Consider the following 26,476-nt stretch of genomic DNA (forward strand, 5'->3'; position numbering starts at 1 on the left):
ACACATTTTTCAGTTGGTTATGAGATCATCTCTACCTGCAGGAGTTTGTGTGTAAAGGTGCAGATACATGTACAAAGCCAAAATACCCTCCAGTGGTTTTGCTGTCCTACATGTACTTTACAAACAGTTATGTGCACAGTGTACATTTTTTATTACCAAAACCATGAAATTAAAGATTCAGGAAGGAAACCTATGCATTAAGACGGGTTATGTATGAAGACTGTGTACAATATAGCTGTGTCTAACTATGAGATGAAAACTAGCAGACCAAAAATGTCAACTCTTCAGATGCATTCACAGAAAGTTAAAGTCGGCAAGAAAGAGACCCCAGCTTACACATCCCAGAATAAAGACAGTCCAGCTGTTCAGAACTATGAGTTAAGGGCAGCAATTACACCATACTGAAGTGAAGAGTCATCATAACTCACAGTCTAAAACAAACAGTCACAGTCAGTGAGCAGAGAACATTTCAACGAACGGGGCAAACAATCAGAGCCATGAGTAGCCAAGTCGGACCGACTCAGCAGGGAGCTCTGGTTTCAACGAGATAAGCAGCGAGAGCCTTATCGCCACACTCTCCAAAGATGTCAAATCAGAAAAAATGGAACACACAAGAAAGTAGAATAACAAAACAAACACATATCTTCGATCAGACCAGACGCTGTCAGAGTTAGTTCAGGAAACTTGAGGCTACCATCTTCAAACAGGGACAGAGAAGCGAGGGGGGCGGGTAAGAAGAGTATTCTGACACATCAAGATGGATGGTTTAATCAGACCATCCTGGAATCAGAGTTGACTTGCGGCCTGGGCTGGCAGAGCGATAGAGGAGGTTGCAAGGAGTACTTGCTGCAACCGTCAACCCGTAATAGCCCAAGATCCGAACAGTTGTGAGGTGCCGGTAACATCTTGTTAATCCGCCCTTCTTAATGTTTTAAGAGGATTAGAATGACATGCATGTACTTCGAAGGGGAAGTACCTGGTTATCTTAAAGACGCGTAACCCCAAAAGGTTAGTACTTTGAAGAAACAAAACTTCTGAGAACTTTGGGAATTCTGGGCGTAAAAAAAACAACTCCTTCCTAAGCGAGAGACAACAACAATAAACTTGGCAGGTGAGGTGGTTAGATGATGCCATTTTAAGACAAAGGTGCTGTGTACTTCATACCACAATATTTCAACAAATAAATATAAGAACTGCAATTTCCAGGAATAAAAACGGACGAGAATGGCATGCGAGTAGTCTGCACCTCCTTATTGTAGATGTGAAACGTCTTGGGTATTACAACTCAGGAGTTTTACTGGCCATTTAGGCACTTTGGAATAGCCGCCTGTGGCTGCCATGCCATATAGAAACTTTGATAGCAGCCACCTTTCAGGGGCCGCCATGTCTAATGAGAATTTTAGTAGAAGCCATCCGTAACCATTGTTGGTATTTTGGTCAACCCTCTGCGGCCCCAAGGCTACAAGAGCATTTTGGAAGCAAGCAGCCGTTTGCGGCCACTATGCCACAAAGGTATTTTTGTAGCAGTCTTCTGCAGCCATGCCTTGTGGGCATCTTGGTAGCATCCCTTAGCGAACGCCGAGGTCAAGCCTCTTGGGGTCTCTAAAGGGTTAAGAAAATCAATCTTGACATCCCAAAAGCCCGACAATTGACATCCCAACAGCTTCCCAAACTAGTACGTAGGAGTAAGGCAGGCACAGCGGAAAGAACAAATAAAAGCAACAAAACTTATCAATTATCTTAACAATCACTCAACTGAAAAACTAGCTTCAAACACCTTTAAGTATCTTGCCACTAATAAAAATTTAAAAAAGTTCAAAATTGAAACAATTCCAAGGGAAAAAAGCCCTAACATAATTAAATTTATGTTTATGACATTAGCATGAACAATTAAACCAAAACTGGGGAATTCCCTTGTATTTACAGCAAACTTTTTCCATAATTTAATCTTGGCACATTTTGAAATTCTGAACAAAACAAGAGTCAGATTGAGGAAGGGGGAAGGGGAGACTTACGAGTATAAAAATACCTGACTCATACAGAGAAGTAGAAAAAACAGATTTAGCACCATTAAGTCCAATTTCAGGGTGTCAAAGGTCAAGGGTGACTGACCTACTCAGGGGTCGATGAAGGACACGAGAATGTAACGGGTTCCGTTGGTCGTTCGGAGACCCTCGTGGTAGTGAGTGAGTCGACCGGGGTGCAACAGAAGATGTCCCTTTGGCAGGCCGATGACGCTGCAGTTGTAGCGGATGAAACGTGCGCCTCCTCCCTGTAGAGGTTAAAAGATAAATGGATTCATAAACAAACAAAATGGCGACTGTGATGTCAGATCATAGATTTATATAAGAACTATAGGCACACTGGCCTAGTTACGTTGCCCGGGATGCGGCCATTTTTTTTAAAACGTGTTGAAAAAACTACATCCCTCAGCAGGCTATCATACATACACACCGACGCATAGGCCTACTTCATACAGTATCCCCTATTTTTACAGTTTAAAAAATGCATTTCTCAGTAAATGCCTTTATCACTTTACACATGTATTCTCTTCTTTGAACTGCAGTTTCTGTGTATCAATTGATTATTCATAGCTTTATCACAGAACCACTATTTTTATCGCAACCTGGTGTTAATTCGTAGTTACTTCATAGTCATCTAAGCCATGTAACATGTAGCCCACATGCTCCTCCCCTCCCCTCAACCCCTCTCCCCATCCATGGCACCAGATAGATTAAATCAGTACATCAACCCTGATGACCAATCAGTAGAGTTCGACAAGACCCAAAGTCGGTCCCCGGGAACAGGGGGGGGGGGGTGTATCAGTAAGCCCCCCGATCCAGCCTTCCAAGTTCACAGGCCTTGTCCGAGTAATTTACACGACTCACGACTTGACGAGTTAAATTGGTACCATCTTAAGCCGGTTTGTGTCCGTCAGTGACTTGCTTACCAAGAACAGCTGAGTAAGTAGTACTCATCTGTCTCTCCTCCTGTACGTGGGTCGCCCCATCAAGACATGGAGGGCAAGGCGATAAAGGAGTATGGGAAATGCGCAATCATTGGTTGCGGACATTTCAAAGGGAGTTTTTGAGTGTGATAAAGTTGTCTAAATATTTGTTTTAGTTAGCACCAAAAAGAGTGGGATTAGCTGTCACAAATTGCTTACCAACCAAAATAACCTGGGGTATAAATGTCAAAAGAGATGGTACCAAGGTCTGCTCATCTGGAGGTTGCTACATGTACATGTATACCAAAGCTTGCCCCAAACCACTTGACATAGCTACTGTGTCTATAGTTTGAGGAAATAAAAAGGCGCATCCCCTTTAAGTGATCCCCTGGCTGTTATTTGTTTGTTTGTTTGTTATATTTCCATTTGTACAACAATAATTTTACAGGAATATTGGTGACAAATAAATAAATAAAATGATAAATACTGTTGTGATCCCTGACTCCCTTGTTATACAGCAGTTTACGTTTATATAGCTTCTGACTAGCACCCCTGGCAGTGCCTGGACAAAGATATTGACAAAATAGGGATACTGCCAAAATTAGGGCTAGATACCTCAGTTGGCAGAGAGCCAGCGTGTTAATCCAGATGTGGCAGATTCTAGTCCCCATCTAGTCAACCCTGAGTTGTTTAAAATTTGCCCAGTCAGATTCTCTTGTGGTTTATTACTTGATAAGTACTATGGCATAACACCATCCCATCCCCTGGCACCGCATACAAACCTCATCCTATCAAAACGAACTTCTTCAATGCCAATGTCAACGGCACTTCCCCAAGACTAAAATTGGCAGCTCCTAAAAATGGTTAATGACACATCCTACGTTGTTGTTTGTGCTGGAAACGAAACAAGCTATCTCCCGCAATTCTTAGTCATTTCTTTAAAGATGTTAAAAATATTCTATACATGTAGATACCTAGTATCGATCTGGCAACTATCATCAAAAAAACTTTGATGACTTTAAAATGAAATAGCTTTTAAGGCAGGTTTATGCTTGTGGTACTTGTCAAAGACCAGTATTCTCACTTGGTGTATCCCAACATATGCTTACAATAACAAACCTGTGAAAATTTGAGCTAAAGTGGTTGTCAAAGTTGCAAGAGAATAATGAAAGAAAAAAAACAGTTTGTACCATCAATAGCTGCAATGCTTCATAACAAGTAGTTTTTATGGTCATTCATTTTTGAGCATTCACCAATCTATGACTCTTCCTTGAATGAATCTTAGTGTATGTGGAATCATGGAGGTAGGAAGAATCGAGGGTCGTAAGAGTTGGAACTGCAGGATTAACAGACTGGTCATCGGTCGGTCCATCAATATTCATTACAGTTACATATCTAGGCGGGTTGTATTGTTTGATGACATGCATGATATGTCCAAACATGTTAACCTTAAACTGTTCTGGGAAGCTTTGGTGAGGGGGTGGGGGGGGGGGGGCTAGACAAGAATGAAGAACTACTAAGGTCACAAGACCTTTACGACACTTATAACAGTATAAGGGTTCTACTTATATAAGGGTTCTACCAACAAACCAGGGGGGCAAAACAAATTATTGTTTCTAATGTTACATTTCATTGCCTGACATGCTTGTGGTAACCAACTATCAGAAACACTGAACTTTCAAACTGAGGGCCATGAGATATAGGTCAATAAAATGACCCCTGTAAAGGTCACAGCCACACTAGGCCCTCGTGTGGCTGAGCTACATGTACATAGGAGTCGAGGTCAAGAGCAGTACTCAGACTCGTGATAAATCATACAGGTAGAACTGTAATGGCAAGGACACCATGCTTTACTAAGGGCCTTTCTCAAACCTCGGCTTGGGCTCCAGCTCAGGATCCGTGCACTGATGTTTGTGCAATACGCGCTGCTCAAAAAATGCGTTCTAATGATTTTGATTCTAATTTCTTCTTGTTTTGATTCTGGTCTTGTTAATAAAGTCCCAGTCCAGTAAAGATTCTGTGTTACAACTCCTACAGTTTTTTGGATCCCCCCCCCCCCCGATTTGGAGCCCTACCACCAGTCCCTAATCCTTGTTAATGACTTCCTACCAGCCCTACTCATTCAAAACGACTTCCACTTCAGCAGGACCACAGTGGAGTCTCGTCAACTCAAGCCCCCTAGCGGCAGAGGAAGCACCCAACTTTATCAATTAATTATCAATAGAACACAACAGGTGTTCAGCTGTTGGTGCACATGACGCAGTATTCTGTTTAGTTTAGTTTAGAGTCGGACCAAAACTACTTCTTACCCCATTGTGTGACTACCTTACTTCTTCCAAGAAAATCTGATGTCTCAAGGAGATTTTAAGGGATTTAGAAAGAGATTTTAAGAGCTTTTCTCAGATATTATAAGAGCTTGTCACAGAGATTTTAAGAAAAACCTGCAATCACAGTGAAAAAACAAGAATGAGAAATCTTAGACCGGGGGTCCGTTGGCAAGCAACATGGAAGTTAAAGCACCCGAAGACTAGTCAAAGTTCTTTTCTTCGGGGTCCAACTGACAGTGGGGTGTCCTGGCCTGTAGTATAAGAGCACCAGACTCAAGCTCTAGTGTTTCTGATCAGCGGACAGATGGTTGGAGTCCCGGTCGTGACACCAGTGTCCTTGAGCAAGACACTTAACCATCTTTGGATGGGTCTTAGAGCCAATGGTTCTGTGTGTTGTGTAACGCACGTAAAATAACCAAGTGCAATTATCGAAAAGAGAAGGGGCTCACCCCAGTGTTCCTGGTTTGACGTACACTGACGTAGACTGACAAACTCTGGATGAACTCTGAGTTAAGAATACTCATCCAATAAAAATCATCACACTAAGTAACGATAAGCTATCAATTTGGGAACAAAAACAAAAAACAATAGCCTGGAGCCAAGGTAGTCCAACACTAACGGGTGTGGTCCAAATTGGGGCGCGCCTCAACTACTCACACGTGTTGAATGATTCTCCACCTCAAGAGCTTTATACGTTTCTTAGCTCATTAAAAGAAACTTCCAAAACCAGACATTACGAAATCCTGAACTGACGAGCTGGCACCGAATAAATTAACTGATTGATTAATTGATTGATTTGCAAAAGCAGTTGGTCAAAGAGTTGTCAGTCAACCTTAGACAACTGTCAATGGACGTTCCAATGGGGAAGATTACACTAGTACTAGTGCACAGAGGCTTCTGCAGCTGGCAGCTTTTGACACGTACAGGTACGATCACCACTGCCCCCACCCCTCCAATCATCAGCCTAGGGGTCATGGCCTCTCTTGCCTCTGGTCTTGGCCTTGGTGCCCCTCCAAATATTTCCCATCTACTTTAAACCTTTGGTGCACAGATTAAATTTTATTGTTTTAAATGTAAAATAAAAGGAATAATGCAACTCATTTTAAAATGGTGCTTGGTGCTTTTACCTGATTGGGATACAGATCAGAACCTGTTAACAAAAATTAAAATTCCTAATGTTTTCCTGACGATGACTAGAGCAAGCTAGTCGAAACGTTGAGACCAATTTAAGAACTGACTCCGCGGTAGTACATTTAACCACGATCCTTTAAGCTAAAGTAGTAGTCCCACCCCATTTTCTATACCATCCGCCCAGGCAGAACAGTTCTTTTCAGAACTGAGAAGTCTCCCGAACCCCCGAACATCTACTCCGCGGTAGTAGAATATATGGCAAGACAGTTCTCTAAGAACAAACTCTACCTGGCAAGTAGATACACACATGGTGTTACCGCAAACCAAATATACCACATTTTCCATAGTATTCCGATTTTTTTTAAACATAACAAAATTTTGGTTTTACATGTTACTTTGCTGACATTTGAACTGGAAACAAAAAAATTTAAAAAAAAATTATCAGGATTAGGGATGTCTGCTGGGGGTGTATGGTGATGATTATACAGAAATAAACAGTCTCTAAAGACTTGAACTCAAGCCATGCAATCAACATGTGAAAAATGTGGGTCGACACTCTAGTTCATGATAACAGCAACTGTCTTTATCTGACGTAAGGAAATCAGAGGGGAGGTTGAAAATGATTTGCTCACATCCCGCCAGTCCTACCTTTGGGGATTCCGAAATGCTTCAGAGAAAGTGAAAACAGAGACAGATTGGCGGGGTGATAAACTCAGGAGGGAGGGAGGGGGTTTCTAGTTGGGTGTTACATGTCCTTAGCACCCAGGGGGGTATGGAATGAGGGTAGATGATCACTTACGATGTGTGTATTTGTTTATGGATTTATCTAATTAGGTTAGCAATTAGGTTAAGCAGACAAAAGTGCTTAACAAATTTCTGCTGAGCAAAAGAATAAGCAGGAAACCATTTGCAATCGATACATATGACATGGTAGTTTGGCTGGTGACCTTTTTCTGCTAAGCACAATTGGTTTGTGTTTAAGCAGCTTTATCAATTTGCCATCACCGCATTGGTAAGTTCAACAAGTATTTGATCTTTGACCTACCTCGTAATCCACTCCTCTTGTGTTAAGGGCAACATTGATTGTGTACGTAGAGGAATCATGATGAGGTCTGAGGAGTGGCTGCTCGTCCGGTCTGTAGCGCACAACAAAGTTCATGATGGCATTGGACTGTAAACCAAAGAAAAAAATAATAATAGTCTCGGCCAAGCTGGTCAATGTTGAGGCCAAATTAAGAACTCACTCGGCGGTAATGAAGTTAATAACAATCCACGAAATCTACCTTCAACCAGGTAGTTGTTAAAAAGCAGGACAGTTCTCTTCAGAACTGAGAAGCCTCCTGTATCCAAAACCTCTACTCCGCGGCAGTAGAATTTTATATAGATATTGCTTAGTGTTCTTTTAGCATGCCTTTGAATGGTCTTTAGTGTAATTGTAAACATAGAACTGACGTTAATGGTTTCAATGTTTCAAAGTTTTATATTGATGCAAGCATTTTAGGAACCCTTTTGGAGATATAGAAAAGATGAATTGAATTGTATTGCATTTGGATTCCAACAAACGCCCCCTCCATGTCAGAATATCTAAACAGGTTGTCACCTAAAGTTCTAATAAAACCAAAAATTTATCACACCCGATGGGTCAGCTAATATAAGCAAATTTGCAATTTCCCCGGACCACTTCAAGACGGGTTAACATTTATCTTATTCACCCTCCAAGCTTAATATAATCATCATGAGTCATTAAAAGGTAGAAGATGGCATTGAAGATTAGACTGGTAACCCCTCCTTGGGGACCATGGAGTTTGAACAGCAAGGTGGACTTGACGATGACCTATTTGGAAACTTGTTTATTTTGTGATGAGGTCATTCTCCCTGAGTAAGTAAGGTTTGCGGTGACAGCGTGTCAAAATAGCTCTAGTGATGAAAAAAGATGGCTAGGGAAGAGCCATTTTTCTTTTAATTTTTTATGTCAGTGTTTTCTGACCGTGCTCTGAAAAATGCTGGACACTGCTTATGTAGGGTTAGTTTGGTTTTCTTCTCGCTGACTTTGACTGGATTTTTTTCTTGAGAGTGAGCTGTGTGGGTAGGTCAAAGTCCACTGATATAAAGTATTGACCCAACACAGCTACATGTATCTCTACCCTTGACACACAACTGTAAAAACCTTTAGGGGTTGGGGAGGTAGGGCCAAGACCAAGGTCAACGAAGGTCATGGCCTCTGTGACCTACACTGTACAAGAAACTCCACTCTGCAATACTGATCCAAATCACCTGGCATCGATCAAAACTAACGAGCCATGATCTCTTCTGCTGAATCACTAGGTGAAGATAAATCTACAAAATGTAAAAGGGATTTGACGAGGGTGTCCTTCGAGACCATGATCCCCCCTCAGGGGGCAAGGAAGGAATGGAGGGGAAGGCGGAGGGGGAAGGGTAAATAATCCGATCTGCCGAGGAAAGGAAACTGATATAGGTTACAGTCTAGAATCTCTTGTTTCATAATCGTCTGTGCCTTGGGGGGGGGAGCAAGGAGAGAGAGGAGGTGGGGGAGGGGGCAGGGTCTCAACGGAACTGCTGATGTGAGAAACCTGGGTACAATTTCATAGAACTGCTTAGGCAAACAAATTTTCTGCTTAGCAGCAATGAGCAGGATCCCAGTCACAAATTGTACATATGAAATGGTATTTTGGCTGGTTACCTAGTATAATTTTCTTGCTAAACAAAAGTTTTCTGTGCTTAGCAAGTTTGCTTACATGAATTATGAAATTGTGCTCAAAATCTATCCTTCATTCTTACCCTGGTGTCGTAGCCGGGGTAGACTTTTTCACTGATTGGTTTAATAAACTCCCTCAGGAAGAACAGGAAGTGTTTCTCGAAGTCAATTTGCCTCATGTGGATGTCACGTGTCGGAACGTTCTCATAACCCCCCGCTATTCTCTCATCCTGACAAACAAAGAGACCAAAAAATATATATACAAAAAAACACAAGATGAGTAGGGTAGATGGCCTTAGCTTTCGATCCAAACTGGACCTTCTTCAGCAGTATAAACAAGTTCAAACAAAAACATATCCATTTATAGAAACAGAGGAGCAAAGAATTAGGGGAAGGTATCCAGAAAAAGCAGGATAATTATAGCCAATCAAAGCTACTAATTATAAACAATTGGTGGCTATGGACCAATTAGAGTAAAGTGGTGAGAGCAAAGGATGGTCAGTAAGAAAGAAAGGATTACTGGGCTACAAAAGGACCATCTCAGATACATTGTAACTTGGGAGCATACAGCCTGTGCAACAAATATGTGCTACGAAGCTAAATCAATCACAAGAACCATCTCTGCCCTCACAGGTACCCATTTACCCTACCCCTTGGTGGAGAGTAGCAATGGTAGTTACATGTAAGTATCTTGCTCAAGGACACGACCGGGACCCGCACCCACACTCTACTGAACAGAAACACCAGAGCTTGAGTTTGGTGCTCTTATCCGCTCGACAACACAACACAGCTCTGGGATTAAAACGTTGACAACTTTGGACGGTTCCTTCATCTGTATACTCACTTCATTTTGACCGGAGGACCACTGTCCAAAGAATTCCATTTCCTCGATCAGCTGATCCGTGAACAAATTTGTGAACATTGGAAATGTGTAAACATCAGTACACGCCTGTCAATATAAACAAAGAGAATGAAGAATAGTATTGTAAAAATTTCAAACTAAACACATTATGTTCTTTGGGTGATACACTGATATGCCCAATTTAACAGATCTGCTTAACAAGTGCAACATTGATAATTGTCAAAGACCACACCCCAATTTCATACAGCTGCTTAAGCACAAAAAGTAGCTAAGCTTAGCAAAATTACGATTACCAGAAAAAGGCTACCAGCTAAACTACCTTGCCACAAGTACAATTTCTGCCTAGCAGAAATGAAATTGACCCCTGGTCTCAATTTAAGCAGAGATTACTGCTTACCAAATAACAAGCAAGATACCAGTCTCGAATTGTACATATTGTTGCATAGTTCATGTAGTTTGGCTGGCATAATTTTGTTTGGTTCAGAAGAGTTTATAGGTCTCTTTGTTTCTTTGCAAAATGAAGGACAGTTAATGTTGTCACTGTCACGAAGCGTATCTGGAGTGATAAATGAGTTTGGATGTGTCGGCTTAATGCAGCAGCTGGTTGAGATGTACGCATGGCACCTGCTAGTCTTTGCAACAGCTAGGGTCTATGTCATTAACAGCTGCTCATGTACACCAAGATACTCATGTTTCTGATTGGATAAGCTGAATGGTATGGGACAGTTAAGTAGCGTCTCTGAAGTCAGGAACGTGTAATAATAATAATAGCCAGTTTTTATATAGCACTTTACACACCTAAAGGGCGCCTCAAGCGCTTCCAACATTATTACCCCTGGTCACTGGACCTTAATTCATTCAGAAGCCATACAACCATTAGCTACTGTGTAGCCTGGTAGCCAGCTGTCGATTTCACCAAACTCTTCCTAACTTGGGTTTCATTTCGGTATCCAAATACAAAGGACGCATTGAACCCATCCTAAGTTAGTACTTGTCCTAACTCGAGTTAGGATTAATCCTATTGTTTCGTGAAATCGGCTGCAGGGATCACACCTAAGTGTACAATACAACCTGGGAAGCGGCAGCCAGAAGGTCACCATAAGGGGATGCAGATTTTTATTCTTAAGACTATAAAGGCAGTTTCTATGTCACCAGTCAAATGGTTTGGGGCAAGCCTTTGCATAGCAACCTCCAGATGAGCAAACCCTGGTACCATTGTGTTATCCACATTCTTTTGTCATCTCTTACCTACATGTAACAACGCAAAAGCTTGCCCGAATCATGATACATAACAACAATCTCTATAGTGTGAGGAATTCAAATTTAATTGGTAACTTGAGATCAAGCACATCATTGTACCAGACAATATTCTAATCCAACACGCAAATGGCTTATTAAAAAACAAGCAACTGGGCTCAAAACACCTTGTCTTGGCCCCCAACGAAATGGGGGTCAATAGGGTTATTTATACCCATATCCCAAGTATACCAATTTATCCTAACCATCCCCTCAATTACCCACCGTCTCCTTCGACCCCCAAAAACTTCTCCCAGCATAACTAACCCACTGCTTGTAAAGTAACTCAACTACAATTCCAAAAGGGGACATGGAATAAACCGATCATCAGCAGGGATCACATCAAATTTCCCCCCTCTCTCACCCTCGGCCCGTTTCTAAAAATTGTAAACGAGGGAGGGGGGGGTAGCATGACTCTAACACTTGTGATAACTACCTAAAAGTTATGCGGTTACCACAAGACTACAAGTGTGTCTGCTGGTGGTGCTATTTATGGACGTGATGAATGATAGCATAAAGTGAATGCATTTAGGTGGACAAAATTGCTAGAGGCATTTTTTGCGGACGGCCTTTTTTCTTTTCTGAAAAGTTATTTCAAGTAGTTTATTAGATAATCAAACCGCACAGGAGATTACATCAGGTTACATCATAAGCGCATAGATACTTTTTTTTGTAATATGCGCTATACAAAAACTATTAATACTATTAAATTATAAGATAATTTGGTAACTACATGTACATCTACACAGTATACAGTCAACCCTCTAACTGTCTGCAACAGCAAATGAATGACCTTTGACCTCAAATGACCTACCTGTTTGACCTCAGTGTCTGGATCCAATGCATCGTAATAGCCTGGATGAATGTACTTGCGCTCCCAATCCTTCAAATGAAATAAAACCACAATCAAATATACAATAGTAATAAGTATCAATACAAAAAATACTAACATTAAAAATAAGTTATGCAAAACAATTATGCTATACCAGATCAACATTACCTACCAAAATACCATGTCAAATTGTTTATTGAAACTATATGCCAGCACATTTTTTCCAATGCAAATTTTAACTCCTAATGTTATTTCAGGAAGGAGTTGATAATGTAAAGTAAGATGGATTTTGGTACTTAGATTTACAAAATCTTTTTTTTTGAAAATTTCACATCTGCATGTTTTGGCTTGTTTCTCCATACTGATATTTCCTACAATGACTCATTTAGCTTGATCGCATCACAATTATTTGTAGTATGCCATGCAATGTAGGTTATTATGATTGGAAAGCAGTTTACAGCTGGGCCCAATTTCATAGAGCCTGTCAGCACAAAAATGAGCTTAGCATGAAATTTCTTCCTTGATAAAAACAAGATTACCCACCAAATTTTGGTTGCATATTGCTTGTTACTGGCATTCAGCTGTTGTTTGCTTATCCTGAAAATCACGTGGAAATTTGGTTGGTATTTGGTTTTTATTCAGGAAGAAATTTCATGCGAAGCAAATTTTTGTGCTTACAGGCTTTATGAAATTTAGGCCCTGATTCCCTTTCAAACCTTGACAACAACCAAGCATCTGTAAAACCAGGTCACACAACGACCTTTAACATAAACATAAAAATTCACCTGAACAGAGCCACAAATGACGTGGAATTGAAATGAGGCCGATAGAAAGAACAAGTTGAGTTTAATCAGCTGGGCAAACAGGAAGTTCTCATTGCCAACATTCGTTACTGTACACCCCCCCCCCCTCTCAAGGTCACACCAAGAACCGAGTGAAACCCGATGACGCTAGTCCAGAGATAAACTAGGTCAGGGTTGAGAGCAAGTTCAGGATATTACATTTTCATTTTTTTCCAGGTTTTTTTTTGTGTGGGGGTTGCTCAGTTATTGAGGTGAAAAATTTGGCAATTACTTCACAAGTTAGTGACCAGATAAGGTTTGCGTTAAAGGCAGTGGCCACTATTGGTAATTACTCAAAATAATTATCAACATAAAACCTCACTTGGTAACGAGTAATGGGGAGAGGTTGATAGTATAAAACATTGTGAGAAACAGCTCCCCTGAAGTAACACAGTTTTAGAGAAAGAAGTAATATTCCATGAACTTGATTTCGAGACCTCAGAATTAGAATTTGTGTGACACAGGTGTTTTTTCTTTCATTATTATCTCACCATTTTCGATGACCAATTGAGCTCAAATTTTCACAAGTTTGTTATTTTATGCATGTGTTGAGATACACCAAGTGAGAAGACTGGTTTTTTGACATTTACCAATAGTGTCCAGTGTCTTTAACACTATGTGAAAATCTCTTTGGAGTAGTATTGGTTCTGATAAGAACTGGTGATTGACAAGTGCCAACACTGGTTCAACCACCGGTTCTTTTCGGAACCAACACTACTCATAAGAGATTTTCACATAGTCTTATTAAAAGTGTTCCTCACAAAGTAGTTTTCATGGGTCATAAACTACCAAAAGTACACCTATCTGCTATTATTCTGAAATAGGATGACGGTTATTTGACTTGACTTGACCTCAAGACCATTTCGGTGCAATACAAATGACATTTAATTGATTGATTAATTGAATGACTGGCATTCTACTATGAAATGGTGCATTTTAATAGTTTGATTGGGGTTGGCCATGGATTGGCACATCTGGTGTTGCTCCAAACCACTTAGAGAGGTCCCAGTTGGCCTAAGTGAGGTGATACATTAACCAATACAGACGCAGCGAGCATCTGGTTCAGATCATGAAACCATTAGAGTTGATCTTAATCTTTATCCTCTATAGTGCAGTCACAGTGAGATCATAATCTGATCAAATCCTATCTAATCTTAATCTGATCTATTGGCTCTTTATGCATTGCAAATCCAAAATAACTCATTGTTTTGCCCCAAAGATAAATTTTAATATTGTAATGTTTGAGCAGTCATTGAATATTGAACTATGTACATGTTCATACAGTGTTATGACAATGACAATAGCAGGCTAGTAGGGATAAGCTGTTGCTTACCAACCGAAATCCCCCCCCCCCCAAATCTAATCTAATCTTATTTAATCTAACCCAAAGCTCACCATTCTGTTACTCCAGATCTCCCACAGATCATTGTGTAGATGTTCCGTCTCGCAATACTCCGTCACAACCAGGTAGCCAAATGTTTCTCTATTAGTGATGTGCATGAAGATACCCTGCGGGATTCAACCAGAAAAACAGACATTCAAGTTAAAGGGTCTGGGTACTTTTTTTCAACACAAAACACAGTGTCCACAGATTTACATAAAACTTACACAGTCTGAAGATAATGAAAGTAGAAAGCTTCCGTTTAAATATTACTTGCTGAGGTGCTGTAGTTTTTGAGAAACGAGTAAAACAATGTTACAAAAATAATTTTCAGGCTAACTTTAAAAGTCTGAATTCAGATAAAGTCTGACATTTCTCATCCATGGTCTATTAGAGGTCACTGACCTTTTCTCGTAAGTCTTGGCAGAATGCCATATCTGGATCGATGTCATCCCGTTCAAACGAGGGCGTGTGGGGAGCGTGGAGCCTGTTCCCATGAATCAGATAAATACTGGAGATGAAAGCTACGTTCCACACACCCCTACGGCAAAAAGAAACAAAGACAAACAAGATTTAAGTGGGGTTTAAAGCTCTGCATGAGATTTAAGTGGGGTTTAAAGCTCTGCATGAAGAAATCAAGATGGCAAATTCTGTCACAGGCAAATGCTCAGCTGTCATGTTCAGCTAGCATACTGCCCTCTTGTGACTAACTCCAGCCAACAGTGGGACTCAATTTCATGGGTCAGGTTACCATGGAACTCTGGTTGGCGCTATCCAGGTAATGTACCATGTGTTTCTCCAAGCTATGTACACATGTCTTTTCAGCACAACACATGATCAATTCTCGACCAATGAAATTCACACTCTAACATGTCTAACCCCATTGTATAACAACACAAAATATTAGTATTGGGTCCAAGACGTTCCAGTTGTATAACCGCGAATACACATTAACAAAAAATGTTCACTGCTAGAGGGCGCTATTATTCCTGTAGCCGCTATCACCCCCTGAACAATAGCACTCACTGGCGATTAGCAGTTTGTGGGATGATGGCGGTTAGGTTTTTGTGACTAAAAACTAGAGCGTCTAAATGACTAGGGTGAAACTTACACTTTTTGGTCTTTGACAATTTCAATATAATCCTCAGATCTTGCATAATAACCCTCACGGTTCACGTCACCCCAGAAGTTACTCCACAGTTTGCCTTCTCGCCGTACGAGTGGCGCAATGACAGATCTGGAAGAGCAATTACATATTTATTTAAACAAATAACAAAAAACAAACCACGGGGAAAACATAGCACAATGTTGCAGCCCCGTAAGGTGACCCCTTGGCTGTCGCTTCCAAGGTTGTATTGTAATTTGGGTGTGATCCCAGGGACGATTTTTATGGCTTCTGATTGGCACCCAAAAAACAAAGATATTGACTAATAGGGAGACCGCCAACATGTAGGGCTGGAAAGTTTGTTGGTAGAGCGCCACTACATTGACCCAGAGGTCCTTGGTTCAGGTCCCGTTCCAGTCCATTTCTCTTTTTTTTCAGACCCAAATCACTTAAACATTAAGTAATAAACCTTGAAAGAAACTGACTAGGTAAATTTTAAATGATTTTGTGTTAAACAAAGAAAATTCCTGCGGAATTTTATCCCAAATTTCCGCCCTGTGTGGGTTTGTATGACATCCTTATTGGGAATAGAATCACCTGTTCTGCTCAATGAGTAGTTGTAGAGTTTTTGGATTAGTAAGTCGCACCGCTGAATCACAGCTGAAGTAATAATCACACTTCAAGTCGTCACAATGTTGCCTGTAATGGAAAAGTAAATCTCATCTCATCAATTGTTTCTGAAATGGTTCTTAATTAAAGGATAAACAAATTACTTTGATTTTTAAGTTTTCAACAAAACTACATCAGTAACTGAAGACCTACATTAGATAAGCCTTTTAGGAAAACAAGAGAATAAGTTTGAATTAGACTATTTTTATTAGATTAAATAATATGATAAAATGGCCAATATATAGTTATTATCAAAACTTTTATTATTATAAAGATAGACCCCCTGACCAAACTGAATTAAAGGGGGCTGTGTCGTCACGATTAAAGTATGCCTGTGGCTGGTCATGGAATTATGAACTCTCAACAAGTTACATCTTGCGCGCACCATCACTATCAATGGAGAGTGCGACTGTGCGTGAGCAGTAGCTGGGTGAGAGTTCATAATTCCATGTACAGCCACAAGCCAGCTTGGATCATGACGACACAGCCCTTCAAAGTGTCAAGACCAAGGCACAGATCAGCACTCTGTTGATCAGAAACACCAGAGCTTGAGTCTTGCGTGCCCGACCACTCGCCCACGATACGCGACAAACTTATTCACACTACAAATTCCTCAAGGTTGTCAGTACGACAACCAATAATACAGAACCCTCGCAAAGTATATAGGCCTACCAAAAAAAAAAAAAAAAAAAATCACAAAATCTGACTACGAACACAGCAAAGTATAGGCCAATAAGCAAACCACAATATTAAAAAAAATTGAAAAAAAAAACGAAGTACACACAAACAATACAAAACATTCACAGAAAAAGAGGGGAGAAAAGGTTGAGTTTACTGCAAATGAAAACAGTTAATTATATTGCATCATGTATAATAACAAATTCAACATCAATAAAAGGTACATTACAATATGCACGGCAATGCTTATATTGTAACTGGCAGTAGTTCATGTCAATTTTAATATGCAATGCATAGCAACATAAAACATTGTAAACCATGTAGTTCATGTCAACACAATTTGTAAAAACATATCAATACAACACACTATGTACTTCATGTCACAAAATGTAAGCATAGCAATATAAAACATTGTATAAAATGCAGTTCATGTCAATAAAATTATGTACAAATATATAAAGCAATGAAACACATGTACAACTTGTTAAAATCTTATTCTGGTTACAATCAACAATATTTAAATGCAAAACATGCAAAGTAGTAGGACACAATATATGAGCAAATAGTTCATGTCAACATCTCAATAAAAATACAAATACGTACTAGCTTAAGTCAACCACAAGAAATTGCAATGCAATGAATGGTTCACGGTTCATAGTTCATTTAAAAACATTCAAAAATTTGCGGTCCAACGACCAAATTGCATTAAGAATTTACAATTTAAGAATATTAATAACTTTCTGCTTAGCAGAAATAAGCAGGAAACCAGTCAAAAATTAGACACATGGCATGGTATTTTGGCTGGTAATCTTATTCTGGTTACCATAATTTTGTTGTGCATAACTACTTTTTGTGCTTAAGCAGCTCCATGAAATTGGGCCCTGATGGTATTTAAAGTGAAGTAAAGAAAATGTATGCACTTACAAGCCTTTGTTCCTGCCCTGAGCTTCAGACAGGTTTTTGGTAGAGGGGTAATATTTGACTGATTTGTACATGCCCCGCGCCTTCTCGACGAACTCGGCTGTTGCATTCATATGATGCCTTTCCTGAAAGACACAAATAAATGCTTATGTTCAGAAAGAGTAGAATTTGAAACTTTATATTGCACAAAGTTTGCCCCAATTTAAGCTAAAAACCAGTCTTGAGAAGGGACTACAAGAACAACGTATGCTAAAAATAAATCAGGGGAGCTAAAGGTAGGAAATAATATTCCTCTCATCCAACAGTCTAGATTGTAGGATGGGGGAAACATGCACCAGGCAAGGAGTTCCAAAGACATGCAGTAGGTGCAATGAAGCTTTTGGAATGGCTCTTTGTGTTATATCTCAGCAAATCAAGAGTGTATGGGTGAGAAGAAGCAGAAAGTCTGGTTTCACGCTCAAACATTGTGATATAAAAACCAGGTCGGACACACTGGTGGCACAACTACATCATGAAAATATCTGTAGAAATACATAAGATGGCTACAGAGGGGTTGTAGCATTGATCCCAACACTTCACCTTCGCTCGTCCCCAGCGCCTTGCCTTAACCAAAGGCACTGGGATGGGCAAACGTATCGAGCACGCTCATTGGTTAGTCCCCAAAATGCCAAGTCCCATCATGCATCACACTCACACTGCTATGCACTGCACGCATGAAGTACTTCCTGGTCAAGAATCTGTGCAAGCCTGTGACAGGTACCCATTGATCCCATCCCAGCGGTCCTAGATAGACCCTGGTCAATGGGGCCGAGCGAACATTTCACCAACAACAATTATGCATCCTATCTAATAAAGATAATGACAGGCAGAAGTTCCGGCCCAAATAAAACAACAGTACTCTATTAGGGGATGTACAATTGTCTTAAATAGGTAGAGAGTAGCATCAGGAGGTCAAACTTTTGTCTTACCTTGTTGTGAATGAAAAGATCAATTTTCTTCTTGGGGTAGTCCAATGCTTCGAAGTATTCAAAGAAGTCGTCGATGAATGGTGTCGGGATCTCGATGAATAGAGCAACGAGCACCTGTGGAAGGTCATCCTCCTGCAAAGAAATACAAAGTGATGCCATCAAAATTAATAAAAACATTTAAACATCTCAGACAACGGCTGAAATGTGATTTAAAAAAAACAAGAGGTATATAGAGAAGATTTAAGACTCAAGGTTCAAGAACATTAAGGACAAAATCAAAAGTGGAAAGAGTGAGTATGAGTAGGTCTTTAGTACATAAAACATTTGTAAAACACACTCAACTGAAGGGATATCTGTAAGAAAAGATAGTTATAATAATCACCTACCATGACATTTTCCAGGCTGAATGTGTCCTCTTCACAAGACACACAGCCTTTGATGGGTACCCATTGATCCACTAAATAATTGCCATAATTATTCAGCAAAGTCTGCAATTGCAATTGAAACAGAAACACAAATATTATTCAAGTCATTTTAAGTCAGCAAGTTAGTTAAATGTAGGGGTATAGATTGGTAAGTACTCCAAAACTTAATGAGCATAAAAACGTTTCACTTGATGAGAAGCACTGTGGCTGTTGATAGTATAAACTTTTAGAGAAACAATTCCCTTTCAATGCAAGTATATTTCCGTAGTAGACATAAGTATATTTCAACAGTAGACGTAAGTATATTTCAACAGTACACATTTTAACAGTAGACCAAAGTATATTTTAACATTAACCTAAGTATCAATAGTAGACTTAACATAAGTATATTTCCGTGGTAGACATTTAAGTATATTGAAAAAATGAAAAGCTTTTTTTTCAGTCAATACTTTTGTAATGTTCTGCAACGTCTCTTACCTTTGACCTTCCGTTCCCATGAATCATTGAGGGAAATGTCTCGTATTTTGAGTTGAAAATGCTACTCTTGTTGTTATTAAATTTAATCACAACATCACCTAAAAACAAAATGAAAAAAATAAATAAGAAAAGTCACCCCAGTAAGTTGATAATAACCAAACAAAATCAATGGAGAAACTAATTGTGTGACACAAAAGACTGCTCGTTGCAAAAGAATTTTAAAAATTTCTTTGTGAAAAATTTAATTGGTTTTCTCACCTGCAGCACCGTTCATGTTCTGAAAGAGCACCGCTTTGTTATCAAGGGCAATCTTCCAAGAGTTCTGTGAAAAGACCAAGCAATGTTAACAAAAGTTATCGAATGCAATCGATGCTTTGGCAATGAGAAAAACAACAGATCAAGCCACAGTTTGTAGAGTAATAATGACAATAACAATGTGTGATTGAGTCATAGAATTAAGGTTTTGCAGGTTCGAGAATGAAATGTGTGCAAGCTGAATAGAAGTCTCTGTTTGGTGTTACAGAATGACATCTGTGCCTGATATAGAGTCTCTGTGTGGGTTACAGAATCTGAGTGCAGTTTACACAGCATTGAAGTTGTGTGTGACACGCACAATAAAATCTGTACGTGTCACAGTGCATACTATACAGAATGAAAACTAAACACTTACTCGTTTGTTCTTATCGAGAAAAAGATAAGTAAAGAAGAGCTGATCATCTCCAGAGTCTCCGATATCCCTCCACGTAAGCGCTTTCCAAAAGTACGGAGCATTACCGATGTACATCCCCGAGCACAAAAAGTAGTAACCACTCGCCACTTGAGGGTATTCTTTCTACAAATCAGAAAAGTGAGAAAAGATAAATGTTTTAGACAAAATGTAATCACAATTTTGCTAGAGCTCTTTCCTATATAATTGGTGAGATAAGGGTTTGCAGTAGCACCATGCGTAAACTTGTTTTGAGTGGTTTGGTTCTGAAAAAGCTAGTGGTTGACAACTTTATGTTTCGATCAGTATGCTCTGGTCGTATGCAGAAGAATGCTGGACTCTGTTGCTGGATGATACTAAAGCACTGCCTTTAAGGGGGGTTAACTGGTGGCTGGGCTTGGCTCAGTGGTGGGTGTAGCCTTGAGCTTGGACTGAAACCTAAACTGAAACCCACTGGGAGTTAGGGAAGCGACATCCTGAAGAGAATATTTGTTGTCTTATTCTCATGAACCTATTAGTAAGAGTTCTTACCTCAAGAGATCTGTCAGGCCAAAGATAGGGTTCGGCTGAAAATACCAAATTTCTGTCCATTCCTTTGAATTTTCGAAGTATCTCTTCTTCATCAGATGTGAGGATGACATCATAACTAAAGAATTGAAGTAAACCATTTAACTTAGTACAAGATCAATTTGCATGAAAACAATAATAGTAGCAGTAGCGCTGTATGAAACTGTGGACTGAGTCAGTAGCTGTAAGAAATTAGGGTTTGAGTAATGTCCCAATAGAGCTAAACCATGGAGACTTTGAAGTAGTAAGTATTTAACCAACCTATCTGTGAACATGATCACAAGATCTTTGTCATCTTTATACTCCTTCACCGCTTCTTTAAGAAGGTTAACTTTCTGCCCCCCTCCAGGATGATGAAGGATGTCTCCGCCCTTCCACTGCTGATGCATTCCAACGACCTAAATTTAGAGAAACATGTCCAACATTAAAAAAAATGAAAATGAAAAGAGTCCAAAAATTCAGCACAAATAATTACAAGAAAATTGCTAGGCCACCTTCCTAAAAGTCTCTACAAGAAGTTGTCAGAAACTTTTGTTATTACTCCAAATATTTGTTAGCATAAAAACTGACTTGGTAACGAGCAATGGAAAACTGTTGATAGTATAAAACATTGTGAGAAACGGCTCCCTCTGAAGTAACCTACATTTGAGAAAGAAGTAATTTCTCACTAAAATATTTGAATTGATTTCGAGACCTCAACTGAGGTTCGAAATCAAGCATCTGCAACCACACAACTTTTAAGCGCAAGGGTGATTTTTCTTCCATTATTCTCTTGCAACTTCGCCGACCAGTTGAGTTCAAATTTTTACAGGTTTGTTATTTTATGTTGCAAGATCCACCAAGTGAGAAGACTGCTCTTTGACAAATACCAAACGAGGCCGGTGCCGTAGTGTGTATAGTCATTCAGAATTCAAGCATTTTGCTCATATTTTGTCAAACGAGAGATGTGACCTCTATCTGACCTACCGATGAACTTGTTTGACCCCACTGTATCCATCATGATTACCTACCTTTACATTTAATCCATTTTTCTTTGCTGACCTCATGTATCTATTGAAGCCATCTGTTGCATTTGTTGCTACGGTAACAACTAAAAGCCGTTTTTTATCTGAAAATAAACAAATACCAAATACATGTTAAAGAACTTACATATAAACCAAAGCACATGGACAAAGTGATGGGTTTTTTTATCACTCTTCTTTCACTTGGAACCATAATTAGGAAATTATGTATACATGGAACCAGTTTTTGACCCAAATTAAATGCTCCACAATGAAGCAGTCACTGAGTCCAGACAAAAATTGATTTCTTGTTTTCCAACGAACAAATTAACAGCTGTTGGAATAACTACTAAGTTGATAAATCAATAGAACAATGTAACAACAAACCAGATTTAGTATGGATTATAATCATTGAATTGAACCCAAAATAGTTTAATGGAGCAATTAAAGCTGACAAAAATCATTAAATGTTTACAATAAAAGGTCAATAATCAATTCTAGGCATCTGGCCTCAATGTCAACAGCTGCTTTAAAAAAAAGACAGGGTACACTTCTGGAAATTGTAAAATTTATTTATTTATTTAATTATACACACCCAACAGCACAATTAGCGCTAGTAACAGGACGAATAGGAAACAAGAAAAAAAAATCAGCTTTAAATGAAAAAGAAGAAGGATTTCATCCAACAATGTTGCAAAGCAAAATACTTCTACATGTAAAGACTGTGTTTTGTGCAACTGAATGCTACAATTCGTAGCCAATAGTGAAAATTCCCGACACATTTTGTGTAGCATTTTGTCAAACTATACTTGTAACAGTGCTGCTTTTAAAGGGAAACAGTTCACTGCCAAGACAGTTTTGATGGCCCTTAAAGATGTAAATCTAGGTTTGATGGAGAGGAACCTGAAGAAGCATCACTACATTTCACATACAACAAGTAATGTACAATGAAGTGTTTTTGGTTGTTATTGTGGGAGACAGCATGTGTTAGTGATTTCCACACACTTCAATCAAGCTTTACATTAGCTATAATCATGGAGGAAAGAATAGAGCAGGAATAAACTGAATTAACAAAACTGTTTTTGAAACGTCTAAACACTGTACACTTCGCTGTAAGTGACACTAGTGACAATATCGATTATCAATATTGCAATCAGACTAAGCTATCTATTTTTACCCTAAATAGTAACATTTTGTCCAAATACAATAGGTGTCACTTGCATTGGTTGCTGTGGATTATTGTATGCATGCCAGTGCACCTGGAAGGTCATAAAGAAAAAATGCTTACAAACTTGTTCATGTTGTTGGATAGTTTGTGCTCACTGAACTGAATCAATAGCAAGGTTTAATAGCTGCACGTTACACGAGCAATACGTGAGCGTGAGAGTCAAAAAATTGTGTTGTTTCCGGGTGACGTCGCCACTTTGGGCTTATTACATGCTCACGTATGACGTCTGCTCGCACAGACGTACAGGCGTGAAACATGGTTACTTCACGTTATATGAGATAATTTATGTGAGATTTTAACGACACACGGAACATGCAGCTAAACCTCTCTAATATGTAACTTTTTAAAATGCTTTAACAATTAAACTTACTGGCAAGGTAGAACAACAGAAACAAAGACTCATCTCATTGAAAACCTTAGAATGCAGAGTGAAAAAGATGGGTTTATTTAGTAAAGATTGCTGCTTATGAACACTGATGTTAGACAAGAGTCAATAGGGTGTGGCCACCACTGCCTTGATCTGAGCATTAAGACTATCTCTAATGAAAATTTCCTTTATCAAGTAAAATAAACCACAAAAGGAAATTGACTCTCAGAGGCATAAATTTCCTTTCCTCTGTAAAGAAAGAAAATGCTCTTATATATCCAATGATACAAAAAAAGAAAATTTTGTCAAAACAGACTAAGAAGTTCCGAGTTGGTAGGTCAGATTTTGTTTTTTCATTGTGTTTGTTGTTGTTTTAAAGCACGTTTTCTGTGGTTGGCAAGATTGTATCATAAAAGTCTTCATGAAATTGGGCCCCACGAGTCCAACAGAGAACACGGCAATGAAATTCCCGTCATGATACATGATCAAACATGCAGGAGCTATAACCAAAAACAAACTCTTTATTAAGTTTTCTCAGCTTTTATTTGTTACAGCTCTATAATATTGGGCACTAGCAACTGCATTCTGTTCAATATGTGGAGTTTTTTCAACACATACTACACTCGCACAGCAGGAGATAGAGTTCACTTCCTGTCTGCCGAGTTGAGTCTAGCCATTGGTGTAGGATTGGTCTAGATCTACACGTTCAGTGCTGTCATGACTGTACACTGTACTATCAGGGACACACCAAACTGGTCCTCACATTCCTGAACTGATTGTGTCAATTAGTGACTCCCTATCCTACATGACGAACTTGGATTGAACTTTTGTTGCCATTGCTTTTTCCTGCCAGATAATGTTTACTCCCTTAAAAACACTGGACACTATTGGTATTGTCAAAGAATACATGTACGTAGTCTTCACAGTTGGTGTGTATCCCTAACATGCATAAAATAACAAACCTGAGAAAATTGGAGCTCAATCGGTCGTCGAAGTTGCGAGATATTAATGAAAAACACAAAACACCCTTGTCACACCAAGTTGAAGTTGTGATTTTGATACCTCAAATTCTAAATCTGAGGTCTCAAATTCAAATCCTTTGAAAATTACATCTTTCTCGAAAACTACGTCACTTCAGAGGGAGCCGTTTCTCACAATGTTTTATACTATGATCAACCTCTTCCAATACTCGTAATCAAGAAAAGTTTTATGCCAATAATTATTTTGAGTAATTACCAAATAGTGTCTGCCTTTAATAATGTTTTTTTATTCATCATTTTATTCTGCTTCTCATTTTGACTTGGTTCTTTTTTTTTTAGACTGGTCCAGATAACTTTTCAGCTACAATACAAGACCTACGATGATCCCTCTCCTCAAACTTCAAATTCAGGTCCTGTCCTTGTTGACCTTGGACCAAATGGCCTGTGTCATTGTGAATTTTCCCATCACATTCAAGCCCCTATGTAACAAAATATACAACAAAGCCAGTTCTCACCACTGCAACAAAAGAGTGACAAACACAATCACACAAGGTGCCATTTTGCGGTCTGCGGGGTCTGTGCCGTCTGTTGCTGCGTGCTTTTATTTACTGAACAGGACAATCGAATAGTTGAAATGAGTGGGACGTCATTTTTTGACATGTATGTTCAATGTTGTTGAAATTTAATTTTTATAGGCAGACTTCTCGGCTTGTCAAACTCGTTGCTGCACACCCCACTGGCACACTTTGATGTCATTTATGAAATACCTACTGTCACTTCAGTTAAAAAACAAATAATAATCCTAAAAAGTAGAAACATTTCATGCCCAAAGGCGAAGTTTAACTTTAAAACTACAACACATAATAATTGCGATCGTTCATTGACATTTAACGCTGTACGTGCATTGACACGCCATGTGAACAAACAGCGTAAAATAAAACCAACAAATCATACCTTTGACGTTGGAGTCCGAAGCCCATGTCAAGCAAAAAACCAAAGATATTGCATAAAGAATAGCGACAATTCGCAGGAGACATGTTATTTTGTTGCATTCTGACGCCATTTTGCACTTGCACTTGCTCCGTTTCAGTCACTGTGTGTGGATGGTGTGTCTACGTGTAAAAAAAACAAGGTCCCCTCTCGTTAACTTTTCGACGAGAAACACGACCACGTACACACGTCAACTGAGGGCGTAATCACAACAAAATAAGACGGCCGTACACCCCGTCTCCCCTATTATTAATAACACTATAAGAAAGAGTTAAGATGGGGAATCTGTCTAGAATGATAACGAGAAAGTTTCCAGAAAGTTCACTTTATTTTGTTTTTAGTGTTCAGAATAGTGTGGGTAGTTTATGTTGATCTTATCCAAGTCTTACTTATAGTTGCAAGAAGTAAAAAATAAATTCTGGGGTTTATTTTAATTTATCTTGAACAATTTCTTGAGAGAGTTTGTGAAAATAAATTTAGTTTGAAGACAAATTACTTACTTCTTTCAAATAAGAAAAGAAATGGGATAGATAAGTCATTTGGCTTACCCCAAAAAGTACAAACAAATAAGGAACCAGCAGAAATAATAAACCAAAAAAGGACTGGTTAGTAGATTTTTATTTTTATTTTGGGCCGAATAAAATTGACAAGCGCAGGACTTCAACCTGCACCTTCTGGATTAACATACCTGTGCTCAACCAACTGAGCTATCTAGTCCCATGTTGGCAGTCACTACATTTTGTCACAAATGAGCAAAGCCAATGACATATGAGGGAAGCCACCAGCAATAGGTCTCAGTTGGTCGAGAGCTTGCACATTGATCTGCAGGTTTCGGGTTCAAGTCCCTCTTCTAGACAATTTCTATTTGTTCAATCCTAAACTGTTTTTTTACCCAGTCAGGCAGTTTCCCTTGTGGTGTACTAATTTATGGAAGATGACCAGGAGCTTGGATGCAAGCATGATGTCTCAGTGGTATGGGGTTTATTAAGCCCTTTTCACACAACAGCAATTTAGCAGGGGTCCCTTGCTTAATTTTAGCATGGTTGTGAAATTTTGTAAG

At 39.2% G+C, this 26,476-nt stretch overlaps 1 protein-coding gene across 1 annotated transcript; it reads right to left on the reverse strand.

Moving 5' to 3' along the window:
- LOC117302323 (procollagen-lysine,2-oxoglutarate 5-dioxygenase 1-like) lies at positions 1-25,563 on the reverse strand. Its single transcript, XM_033786220.1, has 19 exons — positions 25,381-25,563; positions 21,861-21,958; positions 21,112-21,248; positions 20,815-20,929; positions 20,248-20,409; positions 19,836-19,899; positions 19,578-19,675; positions 19,062-19,163; positions 18,676-18,807; positions 17,711-17,832; positions 16,037-16,138; positions 15,446-15,571; positions 14,740-14,875; positions 14,349-14,462; positions 12,094-12,162; positions 9,966-10,070; positions 9,205-9,351; positions 7,451-7,576; positions 1-2,272 (listed from the first exon to the last, which is right to left on the reverse strand). The coding sequence occupies exons 1-19, from the start codon at positions 25,487-25,489 to the stop codon at positions 2,117-2,119; spliced, it is 2,220 nt and encodes a 739-aa protein (XP_033642111.1). The 5' UTR covers positions 25,490-25,563; the 3' UTR covers positions 1-2,116.
- Between the last annotated feature and the right edge of the window lie 913 nt (positions 25,564-26,476).

The sequence above is a fragment of the Asterias rubens genome, chromosome 18 (assembly GCF_902459465.1).
Source record: "Asterias rubens chromosome 18, eAstRub1.3, whole genome shotgun sequence".
Taxonomy (NCBI): Eukaryota; Metazoa; Echinodermata; class Asteroidea; order Forcipulatida; family Asteriidae; genus Asterias; species Asterias rubens.